Source organism: Scleropages formosus, chromosome 10 (genome assembly GCF_900964775.1).
Source record: "Scleropages formosus chromosome 10, fSclFor1.1, whole genome shotgun sequence".
Taxonomy (NCBI): Eukaryota; Metazoa; Chordata; class Actinopteri; order Osteoglossiformes; family Osteoglossidae; genus Scleropages; species Scleropages formosus.
Genome location: NC_041815.1, coordinates 21487364 through 21501249, shown reverse-complemented (window position 1 = coordinate 21501249; position 13886 = coordinate 21487364). Strand labels below are relative to the sequence as shown.

At 49.0% G+C, this 13886-nt stretch overlaps 1 protein-coding gene across 5 annotated transcripts in view; it reads left to right on the top strand.

Annotated features, from left to right (window-relative positions):
* The window catches only part of dscaml1 (Down syndrome cell adhesion molecule like 1), a 109325-nt gene that overhangs the window by 70012 nt on the left and 25427 nt on the right, over positions 1-13886 (top strand). For 4 of the 5 annotated variants that reach the window (XM_029255841.1, XM_029255840.1, XM_029255839.1 and 1 more), the window contains exons 7-17: positions 360-656; positions 4120-4392; positions 5367-5648; positions 6554-6673; positions 6753-6929; positions 9820-10025; positions 10249-10345; positions 10731-10859; positions 11497-11664; positions 11859-11929; positions 13018-13258. In XM_029255841.1, the coding sequence (XP_029111674.1) occupies positions 360-656; positions 4120-4392; positions 5367-5648; positions 6554-6673; positions 6753-6929; positions 9820-10025; positions 10249-10345; positions 10731-10859; positions 11497-11664; positions 11859-11929; positions 13018-13258 (2061 nt within the window). Of the gene's footprint in view, positions 1-359; positions 657-4119; positions 4393-5366; positions 5649-6553; positions 6674-6752; positions 6930-9819; positions 10026-10248; positions 10346-10730; positions 10860-11496; positions 11665-11858; positions 11930-13017; positions 13259-13886 lie in introns of those variants that run through there. The other variant, XM_029255842.1, reaches the window with a different exon arrangement.

Below are 13886 nucleotides of genomic sequence, written 5' to 3'. Positions count from 1 at the left end.
ACCCAAAGAGTGAGTGCATGTGGCGGGGGAAATGTTCCAGAAATGCTGAGTTAGTTTTCAGTTTGTCAGCTGTTAATTCTTATGTAAATGTTCCCTGTCTAGACTGTTTAGTTCGGGATATTTCATTATATAATCGCTCCTTTAGAGGTTCTCATGCAAAGTGTCTTTCGCTTTGCAGTTTTATGCTTTACGAAGTTGTTCCGATGGATACTGAACTGCGGTAGTTCTACCATTTTCAAGGGTATGAGATCACTGCAAGTTCAGTCTGTTCTACAGTGGTGTACAGCACAAGGAGGTGTGAATGTCATGTCGGCTTGACTGTTTACCTGTACTCCCCTTACCCCACCTCTCACCCCCAGACGGGACGCCCCGCATCGTGTCCTCCTTCAGCGAGCGGGTGGTTGGCCCCGGAGAACCCTTCTCCCTCATGTGCGCGGCCAAGGGAGCGCCTCCTCCCACCATCACCTGGACACTGGATGATGAGCCCGTGGCACGTGACTCCACGCATCGCACCAGCCAGTACACACTCTCAGATGGCAGCACCGTCTCCCACGTCAACGTGAGCAACCCACAGATCCGTGACGGGGGCGTGTACCGCTGCGCCGCTCGCAACTCCGCCGGTAGCGCCGAGTACCAAGCGCGCATAAACGTAAGAGGTGCCTGTCTACTTTTCAATATCAGCCATAGGGTCTCCAAGTGAAACCCCAAACCTGTGTGTGTGTGTGGGAGGGTGGGAGGGAGGGCGGGGTTTGTCTTCACTCCTTCCCTCTGTTTCTCTTCACTGTTCCCATCGCTCTCATTCGGTTTCTTCTCTTGCTATGTCCCTGCCTTGGTGCCCCACCCCACCCTCCCTCCCTCCCCAAGTCCATTCTCCTCACACTCTCCTCCCTTTGTTATTTTCACCCATATGCTGCTCTGTAGCCGTTTCGTTCCCTTGCGTTCGCACCTCCACACCCCCCCCATATGCCTGAGCTTGTGCCAGCAGCGCCAAGAGCTGCAGCAGGGACTCTGAATCAGAACCATGGACAGAGATTGCAAGTGGGTCTTTGAAACATAATCATGAACAGGGTCTCAATATGGAACTTCTGACAAGGACACTCATCCCCCCACTGTGTATCTGTAGGTCAGAACCACGGACAGAGCCCACAGTGAGTATCTGTCAATCAGAACCATAGACAGAGCTCCTTGTGTGGAGCTACACACGTATCAGAACCATGGACAGAGTCCCCAGTGTGTATCTATAGATCCAGACCGTGGACAGAACTCATAGTGTGTATTTGTAGATCAGAACCATGGACCGAGCTCCTAGTGTGTCTCTGTGGATCAGAACCATGGGTGGAGCTCCTTGTGGATTTCTGTAGATCAGAGCTCCTGGTGTGTCTCTGTAGATCAGAACCATGGACAGAGCCCCCAGTGTGTAATTATAGGTCAGAACCACAGACGGAGCCCCCGGTGAATATCTGTCTATCAGAACCATAGCTAGAGCTCCTTGTGTGGATCTATGGATCAGAACCATGGGCAGAGTCCCCAGTGTGTATCCATAGATCCAAACCACGGACAGAACTCATAGTGTGTGTCTCTAGATCAGAACCATGGAGAGAGCTTCCAGTGTTTCTCTATAGTTCAGAACCATGGACAGAGGCCATGCTGTGAGTATATGAATGGGTCTGTTTATGAGAGCCCTAGACTGAGTACCAGTGTGTCCCTGAGGATCAGAGCTGCAGACAGAGCCCCCGAGTGTACATCTCAAGGTCAGAATCATGGACAGAGCCCCCAGCATAGACTCCGGATCAGAACCACAGACAGAGTGCCCATGGTTGACTATGTATCAGAACCATGGCCAGAACCTCAGTGGGGATGACTGTCAATGTGATTTTCCTCACTGAAGGGTGGAATCTTGTCCTCACTGAGCAGGCGGGTTCATGGGCATGGGCAGTAGTACCTCCAAGAACCCTCCTCACCCTCCCACTGTATTCAGCACTGCAAAGAGGGACAATCAGGGGCAGTTGAAAAGGGCTTCACTACTCCACTATTGGGTTACAACAACACACACTTGCACTGATTTGCTCCCCCGACACACCGATGCACCCTGAAAACTCAGCTTGCACCAGTACATCGACATGGGCTCTTCTGTCCGTGAACGAATGACGGAGCTCCTTAAAGCGTGAGCTTCACGTCAGCGGTCATTTTTCTTCCGTGTAAATCACCGTATATGTCTATGCATGTATATGTTTATGCTGCCAGAGGGAAATATATCTCGTGTGAACATTTTGTGTGCTCTTCCTGGGCTGGCATGCGTACGGGCGCACGTGTTCCGCTTTCGATCGAGTGTTTGCGCTTCCCATCTGTATGAGTGCGCGTGCGTGTACCCGCGCGGTGCTGTGCGACGGAGCTCGTGAATAATACATCAGGGGCTCCCTTGTCAAAGCTGTGACTTCAAAGCCCAACACACACTGAGCTACAGGAGACAGAGAGAGCAGGAGAGAGAGAGAGGACGGCTGGTGTGCCGACCTCTTCCCAGCATGCTCCATTCCCTCTCCAGCACACAGTCACCAGTTCCTATCACGCCTCCCCTCATGCTAAAACACTCCTATCCTGTTTCAGTCTCACCTGTCCCAGCGTCCTGCCTCTATGTTATTGTATCAGGGCTGTCCATGGTCCTATTTTTGCACCTGTCCTCAGATCTCAAGTCATCTTTTTTCTTTGAAAAGTTTCCTGATGAATTCCTCGCCATCTCACGGCTCCCCTCCTTCGTCGTTGCTCTCTGTCTGTCTCACTGTCTGTCTCGCTGTCCGTCTGTGTTGTCCTTCTGTTGGGTGTGAGGACAGAATCCCAGAAGGTGTTGGGTGAGGCTCAAGTCCCAATTCACCGCCTACGGAAAATGTCACCCTGACCTTGCTTCCAAGGGCAACCATCAGGCTGTAGGCCTCCAGTAAAATTTAAGCATAGTCCTTTTAATAGTATTATTATTATTACTAATTCATTAATTTCAATTTATTTTAATAGAGCGCTCTACTCACTCAGTGACTTGGAGCGCTGAACAAAAGATCAGGAGAGCTAACAGACAAAGGTAACAAACATTAAATAAGTACAATAACTATGTTAGGTAGGTGTTGCACAACCTTCGCCTCACTTCTTGCTCTTTGTGGGACCTGCTCAAGATAAACACCATACTAAGAGACCCACCTCTGTACATCAGGACCTTGGACAGCGCTCCCCGAGAGGGCATTTGTACCAAGGACAGCTCCATATGTTAATTCCTGCTACTTGAGACCCCTGCTTTAGGAGCTTTTCTTCTGCACGGTCTTGCTCTTCAGTGAGTCTGGAACTAACTGAGGCAGAGGAGGCTTCACTGAGTGGCCCGTCCCACCCACTGTGCCAACTTTGGGATTCTGTCCTCTACGGTCGTAATACCGATGTCCATTGTTAACGGTGAATATGGTATTTGTGACATGTACTTAATCACAAGAAAGTAACAGTCATCAACGACCGAAATACTGAAGTCCAAACATGGTTAAACAGGGTTCGTGGGCCGGTTAGCGCCATCCCTGTGTATATTCTTGATACCATGATGAGCTCATTCACATTTACTTTTATGCATTTGGCAAATTCTTTTCTCCAACGCAATATGCCATTCGGAGTAAAGTTGATTTCACTTTGAATATGGATAAAATCACTAGCAACACGAAGCAATTCTATGTGGCGCTATCACCCATATCCTGGTGTGGTCGCCTGTGACCTCAGGCCTGCAGTTATCGTGGGTTCCTTCCAGCTGTAAGTGTTGTCACACGCTAAAGCTCTCTCTCATTCTAGGCACATCTTCCGTTTGGCATTTGGTGCAGAACATCCTCCTAAATCGCAGGGACGGATGATCCCATAAGTTTTACACTCAGAGAGTCATCATGGATGCACACCAACACTCACAGTGTCATCGTGTCAAAAACTGCTGAATGAGGAGAGGGCCATCCTAACCCCCTCTTTCCCCCACCTCCCCCTTCTTTTCCTCCGGCCTCTGTTTCCTCCCCCCAATCAAATCCGCCTTTCAATACCCCTCATTCTGCATGTTCCACTCCTTATTCTCCTTCCCCTTCCTTCTTGTATGCCCCCCCCACTCTCCAGGTGCCCCCAGCATCCGGCCAATGCGCAACATTACTGCAGTGGCGGGCCGCAATACCTACATCAACTGCCGGGTGATCGGTTACCCCTACTACTCCATCAAGTGGTACAAGGACGCGCTGCTCCTGCCTGACAACCACCGGCAGGTGGTCTACGAGAACGGCACGCTCAAGCTGAGCGACGTGCAGAAGGGCATGGACGAGGGTGCCTACGTGTGCAGCGTGCTCATCCAGCCGCAGATCTACATTCGCCAGAATGTCTACGTCACTGTCAAAGGTGAGCCCTGGCAGTGACGGCCCCGCAGTACGGATGTCCCGCCTGAGAGGGCACCGTCATCAGAGCCTCTGCACCGTACACACACACAGCTCCACAGCGCCACACGCAAACCATCCCTGGCCGCTCTCCCAGGCTCCACTGCCATTACTGAGAAAGAAAGAAAGCTCTCTAATGGCCTCTGATTAGTAGGATTAATGGGAAACTGCACATTTCATCCACTCATCAACTGCTGATTGTGCATACGTGCACGCACGCGCGTGTGTGTGTGTGTGTGTGTGTGTGTGTGTGAGGAAGAGAGTTTCTATTAGATGGTAGCAATGTTGTCTGTCTTTTGTCTCAGTGTGTATCAAGAAGCATCTTATCTGTGTGCATGTACATGTGTAGGGCACATGTCATATTCTGAGTGTGTGTGTGTGTGTGTGTGTGTGTGTGAGAGAGTGAGAGTGTGAGTGTGTCATGTGATGTGGGCCTTGTCTTGTCATGTCACTGATTTAATTAGATGAAATATAACGAGCCCCAGATTAAATCCCCCAGATGTCTCAGCTGTTGCACACACCCCCACCCCCGTTGCCGCTGCCATGGAAACAGTATTATTCTCTTTGCCAATTGGGCTCAAATTAGAGCAGCTATTATGGGCTGGAGATGATGGGGGACATGGAGACACGAGGGTCCAGGATTACACTGCACATCACAGAGGGCATCGCGCACCAGTCCACTGGCTCTGCCTTTGTTCACTGCCAGGGGGCAGATATGTTAACATGAAATTTATTCTCTGCCCCCCCTCCTTATGGCCTCCTTCTGACCCCCTGCAATGGACTTTCTGACTTTTCCCTCCCACACATTTAACACTCTTTGGTTGTACCCCTTTTCCTCCATCTGTACACACCTGCGAATTGCAAACCCCTCGAACCCCCTACCACTCTGTTCCGTTACTTCACCAAAACCACTTTCTCCCATCGCTCCCACCCCCGAAGTCCCACCCTTGATCCAGCCCTTTGACTTCCCACCCACGTCCATCGGGAAGCTGATGTACATTGCCTGCGTGGTGGCGTCGGGGGACATGCCCATCCGCATCACGTGGCGCAAAGACGGGCAGGAGATCGTCTCAGGCTCCTCGGGCGTCAACATTGAGACCAAGGAGTACATGAGCTCCCTACAGATCCCCAAGGTCTCGCTTAAGCACAATGGCAACTACACGTGCATCGCGAGCAATGACGCCGCCACCGTGAGCACCGAAAGGCAGCTCATCGTCACTGGTAAGACCGGGGAAGGGGAGAGGGAGGGGGTTGCGAGCAAAAACTCATCTTCACTGTGGAGGTGGGAGGATGGGAGTCAGGAGCAGTGGAATTTAATAAATAGAAAGAAATGATGAAGGGATGTAGGACATAGAAGGCAGGGGTCAGGGTTAGGGAGGGTGGTGTAGTGGTTATAACTGTCACCTTGAAACTGAAGTACCTGAGGCTAAATCCCTACTCTTGCTGCAGAACCCTTAGTTCTTCATTCATCTAGCAAACACTTTTTTCCAAAGCAACTTGCAATTATTTACCCATTTTTATACAGCTGCATAATTTTTGCTGCATCAATTCAGGGTATGTAACTTGCTCAAGGGTACTAGAGAAGGAACTGAAATTCGACCCTGCGTCTTTTGAATGCAAGGCGGCAGCTCTGACCACTACTCCTCATGCTGCCTCCGTTGAGCGAGGTGTTTACCCTCAGCTATATAAATGAGCAGATCATGAATGCAAAACTACCACTGTAAGTTCCTTTGCAGAAAAGCAAAAGTTAAATTTATTATTATCACACACAATGTCTAGAACCGCTTGTCCCAAGTGGGGTCGCGGCAAACCGGAGCCTAACCCGGCAACACAGGGCACAAGGCTGGAGGGGGAGGGGATGCACCCAGGATGGGACGCCAGTCCATCGCAAGGCACCCCAAGCAGGACTTGAACCCCAGACCCACCAGAGAGCGGGACCCGGCCAAACCCACTGCACCATCATGCCGCCCCATTATTATTATTATTATTATTATTATTATTATTATTATTAGTAGTAGTAGTAGTAGTAGTAATAATAATAACAACAGTAATAAAAGTAAATATTGAGACTGGATAGTTAAGAGCTATAGGGAGAAGAAGGTAACTTGAGGCTCGTATTCCCCCAGTCCCTCCTCGGTTTGTGGTCCAACCCAACAACCAGGATGGGATCTACGGCAAGGCAGGGGTCCTCAACTGCTCCGTGGACGGCTACCCCCCGCCGAAAGTGATGTGGAAGCACGCTAAAGGTATGTATCCTGAGCGTTACCGCGGAATTCAAAAAGGCTGCGACAGCATCAACTGAAACACGTCTCCGTTCTCTCCTAGGAATAGGGAATCCTCAGCAGTACCACCCAGTGCCGCTGACCGGTCGGATCCAGATCCTGGCCAACGGGTCGCTGCTGATCCGCCATGTCCTCGAGGAAGACCGCGGGTACTACCTGTGCCAGGCCAGCAACGGCGTGGGTTCCGACATCAGCAAGAGCATGCTCCTCACCGTTAAGAGTGAGTTCAGCCAGATGTCCTTCACACACAGGGCTCCGCACAGGTGTATGAGTCCCTCGGTGCCACGGGGTCCTACTGCGGTCCCCGACTGTCCCAAGGGGACCTCAGAACGGTGAAGCTCTGCTGCTGAAAGCAGACGGCGCCGTCCCATCAATTCAGCCAGCAAAATAAAGAGACTCGCACAATGCTCTGATCACCTCATCAATCTCAGGCCTTACAACCATTTACATGCCATTCACTTCCTTGTGAATCAATGATCTGCCCCCCTGACAATTACACAGCTTCCCCCCTCCCCACCACCGCCCCGGAGGAAAGGGGGAACAAAAGACAAAGAGAAGAGAAGATAATGAGGAGGGGGGTGCAGATAGGGGTAACAAATAATGGAGAAGGAGGCATCACCAGCTGCAGTGTGTGTGTGTGTGTGTGTGTGTGTGTGTGTGCGAGCGTTTCAGCATTTATTATTATTTTTTGATGCCCTATGCTTATTTGGTCTCATTTTATTTTTGATGTTTTGTAGCCAGTTCTATAGAGAGAATGAAAGAGCTCATATAGACTCCCACAGATTTTTTTTTTTTTTATCCAAACTTTATTTGATAAAGTTATCAATAATACACAACCAAAACAATACATTAAAAATCCACAATCAGACAAACCCAACACCATTTTCCTGCAGTTGGTCAACAAAATTACTAAACAACTATTACATAAAATACATTGTCAAGACAAAGTCTTTCCCATAACAATCCCTTTCTGGCTTCAAAAAATATAACTGACCCATGTCTTCCACACCAACATACCCGCAAAAGGACTGTCCCCCAATAGCAGCTCAACCGAAGTCATCATATCATAATACATGCTTCCTTCAAAACACATTAAATACTTCGAAATTACAGTATAAAATTTGATCATACCCCTAAAAACAGACAAATAAATACAAAACAGACATACACATGAGTAATCATCAGTATAAAAACTCAAAGTGCTCAGAATCACCTGATAAAACAAAGCCATTAAAATCTATGGATAAAACACTATACAAATAAAACCCACACACGTTAAAAATGTTAGTTAAAAGTGCACAAACCCCAACCCTAAAACTACTAAAATCCGTGAACAAATACTATACAAATAAAAACCACACAAATATAAAAGAATAAATATACAAAGGGGTAAGATAGAAGAAAGTACAATATGTTTTAAAAGAATGCAGTTCCATAAACCGGACTCCCACAGATTTGTGTAAAAAGTGAACAAAACAGGAACCGGAGTGGAGAAGTTACCGAAATGGGAGGTTCAGCGCTTAAAGCGAGAAACGGATGTGACGCTGGTGGTTAGAGTTTCCGAAAATCGATGGAAGCAAATGACACGGAGGCCTGGGCTAAGGCGGCGGTGGGGCTGCTCTCACCGTTCTGCCTTCTGAGGGAACCCGGAATTCCTTTTTGCGGAAAATCCAAACCGAATTGTAATTATGGGACTTTTTTCTTTTTTTTTTTTGCATTTCAGCAGGCAGCTGGACTGGTTTAGATCAAGTACTGAACACTGCTTTTATTTCAGAGAGCAACAAAGCTGTACGACTCCAGAAGCTCTCGATTTCAAGACTGTGCACCAACAAAAGCAGATGAGACACTTTGACAGTGAGATGCTGTAATATCCTTCATCTTAAGTCCCTGTTTGATGCCTCAAACAATCTATGAAAATCAATAGTTTGGCAGACAGCGCTTTTGGAAACATCCGCATGTGTGTTCTCCAACCCGTCTTGAGCACGTACTCCGGGCAGCAGGTGGCGCAGCGGTTAGAGCAATCACCTTGTGGCCATGGACCTGGGTTCACATCCCCACTCCTGCTATAGTGCTCTTGATCAAGATCCTTCCCTGAATTGATACAGTAAAACCAGCCGAGGTGTATTCTGTGGTATGCCATTGTAAATAACGGTGTACGATTGTAAGTCACCTTGGGGAAAGGTGTCAGAAAAATAATGGTCACTAATAGCCGCATGTGTGATTATGAACAGAGGGGGTGCGGTGGCGCAGTGGGTTGGACCAGGTCCTGCTCTCCGGTGGGTCTGGGGTTCGAGTCCCGCTTGGGGTGCCTTGCGACGGACTGGCGTCCCGTCCTGGGTGTGTCCCCTCCCCCTCCAGCCTTCTGCTCTGAGTTGCCGGGTTAGGCTCCGGTTCCCCGCGACCCCGTATGGGACAAGCGGTTCAGAAAAATGTGTGTGTGATTATGAACATCGTTTGCTCCTTCTGGCCACATCAGAAGCAAAATAGTTTCTGGCTGATGTTAGCATTTAGGTGTCATTGACAGCAAAACGAAACATCTCATCAAAGTGCCCCCATTTTTAACTGCGTAGCTCCAGCTGAGCTCCAAGCTCGTCCAGGAAGTTTACTTGTGCTGTTTGAGCAGGGAAGCCCGCACGGGCTGCGGGAAAGCCGCCTCGGAAAGAAAAAGCCGACAGTCCTCCGTGCCGGATTACCCCCTTTGCTCTTGCTGTTGGCGGCGAACAGGCCCCGTGCGCCGCCGCACAACTCGGTGTTAGTGTTATCGATTGAATCGTTCCTCTCCCGTGCCTGCCTCAGTGTGGTCTGCCGCGCACGCCGGGGTGCGGGAGGAGGGGGGATGAATAAGTGATGAAAACAAAACAGCAGCGCCCTCGTGGATCGATACGGGGACGTGGTGGTGGTGGGGGGTGGTTCGCAGGCCAGGGAAGATGAAGAGCTAGCGGGAGAGCGAGAGTCACCTTCTTCTACTCACACGAAGTTGTGAAGATGCTCATGTGCTCCAAAGGACCCCTACATCTAACCGCACGTGCGTGTCTTCTCCCTGTTGTCCTTCCAACTCCTCCTTTTGTCCTCCTGCCTCTGTCCCACACCACCCTCCCGCCCCGGTGCAGTCCCAGCCATGATTACGAACCACCCCAACACCACCATGGCCATCAAGGGCCAGAACAAGGAGCTCAACTGCACAGCGCGGGGCGAGTGGCCCATCATCATCCGCTGGGAGCGGGGTGACACCGTCATCGACCCAGACCGCAATCCGCGCTACTCCATCACCACCAGCCCCAACGAGAAGAGCGACGAGGTCATCTCTACCCTCAAGGTGAGGCACGGCTCGTGAGGTGCGCGGAGCACATAAGTGCAGGATGGCAAGTGGCTTCAGGGGATTTTGCTGGAGGACATGCAGGTCAGAGGAGATGCACATGTCCTGCCTTTGCCACATTTTCTTATGCAGCTGAATGGAACACCCCTCCAACTCTCTCTCTCATTTTCTTTCTCTCTCTCTCTCTCTCCCTCTCCCCTTACCCATCTGCCCATCTGTGCAGCTGAAGCCTGCTGAGCGTGGAGACTCGGTGTTCTTCTCCTGCCATGCCATCAACTCATACGGAGAGGGGCGGGGCCTCATCCAGCTCACTGTACAAGGTTCGAAATCCAGTTGTCCTGAGCCTTCAGCCTCTCCCGATTCTTGCATTCGTTGGAGTCACAAGCTGAACCTCTCACAAGCAGACTCTGAAAACACATGCACGAGCACAATGAAGACACACACACACACACACACACACATATATATGCATATATTTACCAGTCTCTATGTATGTGTCCAGGCTGAAACTGTGCAGCCTCCAAATTACTTACCCCTGTGCACATATTAATAGAGATAATTATCCATGTTATAATTCATGTACAAAATGCAATATAATACAAGATTAATTATGCAAATCAGATATTTTAAGCGACTATTAAAGGAAAACTTTGTCATGACATTGAATGCAATGCATGCAACTCTCCTGCCTCTGCCAATCCGCAGAGCCCCCTGACCCTCCCGAGCTAGAGGTGCGGGAGGTGAAAGACAGGAGCATGAACCTGCGCTGGACCCAGAGGTTCGACGGGAACAGCATCATCACCAGCTTCGACATTGAGTACAAGAACAAGTCCGGTATGCCCGAGACCTCCTCAAAACCCGGTCCCCCCCTCCACGCGTCGTGCGTCTGTGGACATTCTCCCTTACAAAACTAGTCGTAAAACTCATGATGGAAGGGTTTTAGCCGCTTAAAACAGACCCCAACTGCCGCACACTCCTGAGCGTAGATCAAGGGACTTGATGTTTGATTTTGATCTTTCATCCAAAACGGACTTGAAGCAGCAACATTTTGGCCAGAAGTCCAGTTGTTCAACCTCAGCCTGATCGCTTTGCTGCTTCATCTTTGCCTCCTGCTAAGTAATATAGATGCTTTTACCCTCACAGTGCTGGAATGCTGTCATTCTATATGTCAGGCTCTTCCCAGACCTCAGATACTGGCTGTCTCTGTACCATGAATCAGACTGATGTGTAGGTGTCATGTTCTAATGTATTCATAAAAATATGATTGATTATCTCATGTATGACCTTTTGTATGACAAAAAAGTAACAAAATAACAAAACTGTTCATATGAAGGGAAAATTTCTGTTGATTTGGGATTTATAAGAGGTCAAAATAGGAGTGAAAGAGAGTTAAAATGTGCTCTTCGTTGTATTTTATTTTTGTATAAAATAAAAGACTCTCCACACTCTGATTTCCGTCCTTCCAACTCAGACACGTGGGACCTGAAGCATGCCACACGAAAGATCGCGCCCACCAACCACCAGGCCAATATCGTGGAGCTGCACCCGGCCTCGGTCTACAGCATCCGCATGTACTCCTACAATAAGATTGGACGCAGCCAGCCCAGCAAGGAGCTCACCATCAGCACGGAGGAAGCACGTAGGTGACCAGGGCATTATGCTGCATGACACTAGGAGGCCAAAAAGATGAAAGAAATGTAAAGGTCCAGCTCAAAAAAAGACAAAATAGGAAAAGGAAAAACTTACTGTAGATGCAGAACCAGTGTGAGCAGATTATGGAGCTCTTGTCAAAAACATAACTCTTTTCAAATATAACATCATCTCCCCCCTCAGCACCTGATGGCCCCCCCATGGAGGTGACCCTGCAGCCAATGACATCACAGAGCATTCGCGTCACCTGGAAAGTAAGTTATGCATTGCCATTGTGCCATTCCTCTGAATGCCGGCACCTTCTGCTATGAACAGTTGAGTTGCACATTTTGGAAGATATGAATATTTTCCATTTTATTTATTCTCATGTCATTGCATTTTCTTCACTGTTGTTCTAAAATGTGTGTAAGTTGTGGATCAAAAGCCACCAGCCTTACTGCGCCCAGCTCATAGGTGTCAGTAAAACACCCCAAACTGAATACTCGCTGTCATCCACTCGCTATCAATAACTGCTTATGCTACGGCAAGGTTGCAGTGGTGCAGAGCCTAGCAACACTAGGCCAGGCAAGGTACACCACGGGGGGGGACACACACCAGTCCATCACACAGTATCGAGCAGAATATTTATATTAAATCACCTCTCCTCTACACTGTTAACGGCTTGTGTCCCGTGATCACTAACCAGATGAAGCCCATTGTACATTTTTATGGGATGAATTGATCAGCTATCTTCATTAAATCAGTTTAATCAATACGTGGAGAGAACATATTTTTATCTTTATTCGTTTTAAATTACGAGGGAAAGTCAGAAAGTATCCGCAGTAATTTATTGCGGATACTTTTTGACTTACCGTCATAATTTTAATTGTAATGAAGCTAATAAAAGTGTAATAACTTCTTTAAAATGAAAATTTACAAGCTGTTTTTTTTATATATGAAGTTCAAGTTCAAGTTCAAGTAGTATTTATTGTCCTTCCTCTATGTAGCTTGTATACAGTGGAACGAAATGTCGTTTCTCCGGAGACCATGGTGAAACACAGAACAGGAGTACTATAGTAATATAGCTATATCCAACATTTTTACACAATCTCCTTTGGAAATGAATCAAGGGCTGTCTGTGTTATTGAGCCGAGAAACAGTGAAAGTGGCTTAGGATTTATGAACGAGTCGAATTGCAAACTTCTCATCCCACACGGATTCATAAGATGAGGAGCCAGTGAACTCGAGAGTATCGGTAAATACTGAAATATTGGTAAAAGTGAATAATGGCAGGGAAAACGACCTCTTCCTCTTTCAGTGCAATCAGCAACCGCCTGAATCTCTCCTTCTCTTCTACCCGAAGGCCCCCAAGAAGGAACTGCAGAACGGGGTGATCCGCGGGTACCAGATCGGCTATCGGGAGAATGGCCCGGGCAGCAACGGCCAGTACAGTATAGTGGAGATGAAGGCCACGGGTGACAGCGAAGTCTACACCTTGGACAACCTGAAGAAGTTTGCCCAGTACGGCGTGGTGGTGCAGGCCTTCAACCGGGCCGGCACGGGTCCCTCCAGCTCAGAGATCAACGCCACCACACTGGAGGATGGTATGGCACTGCAGCGTTTGGGGGGGGGGGGGGGGGGGCAGACTGGGGGATGGTGGGAGAGAGGAACAGGAGGGGTATGGAGCACACAGTGAAAAAGGAGATCCTGGAGAAAGGGGTGCAGAGGACAGAAGAGAGGGAAAGTTCCTTTTAAACATCATATGTGTTTACCTCCATCTGGCCAGTGTCATCCCTCCTCCCAAATAAACATCGCACGCATTCTTACGCGCACACAGAGTCACGCACGTGTCCGCAGAGCCGGTGCGAGAAGGAAGGGCCGTGTCGAGGTACCGAAATACGTCCTCTAGTACGGCTCCGAGGTGCTGCAATTCCCCGGACCGTGTTTGTGTGCGCGGCGAGCGGAGAGCTTCTCGTTGCTACTTGATTTATTTCCTGTTTTGTGCGCAATCTTGGCAGCCGCTCTGACCCGGGACCGATCGCGCCAGGCTGACTGCAATGGGCACGGAGAGCAGGAAATTCCCCGAACCCTCAAACTGCCAGGATGTTCCTCTTCCCCTCTTGTTCTTCCTTCATTAATGGATCTATCAGGGCAGGATGGAGCGCTGTCCCACACACGTGCACACACACACTTTAGGAAGAAAAGCACAGGGAGAGAGAACTCTTTGCAGAA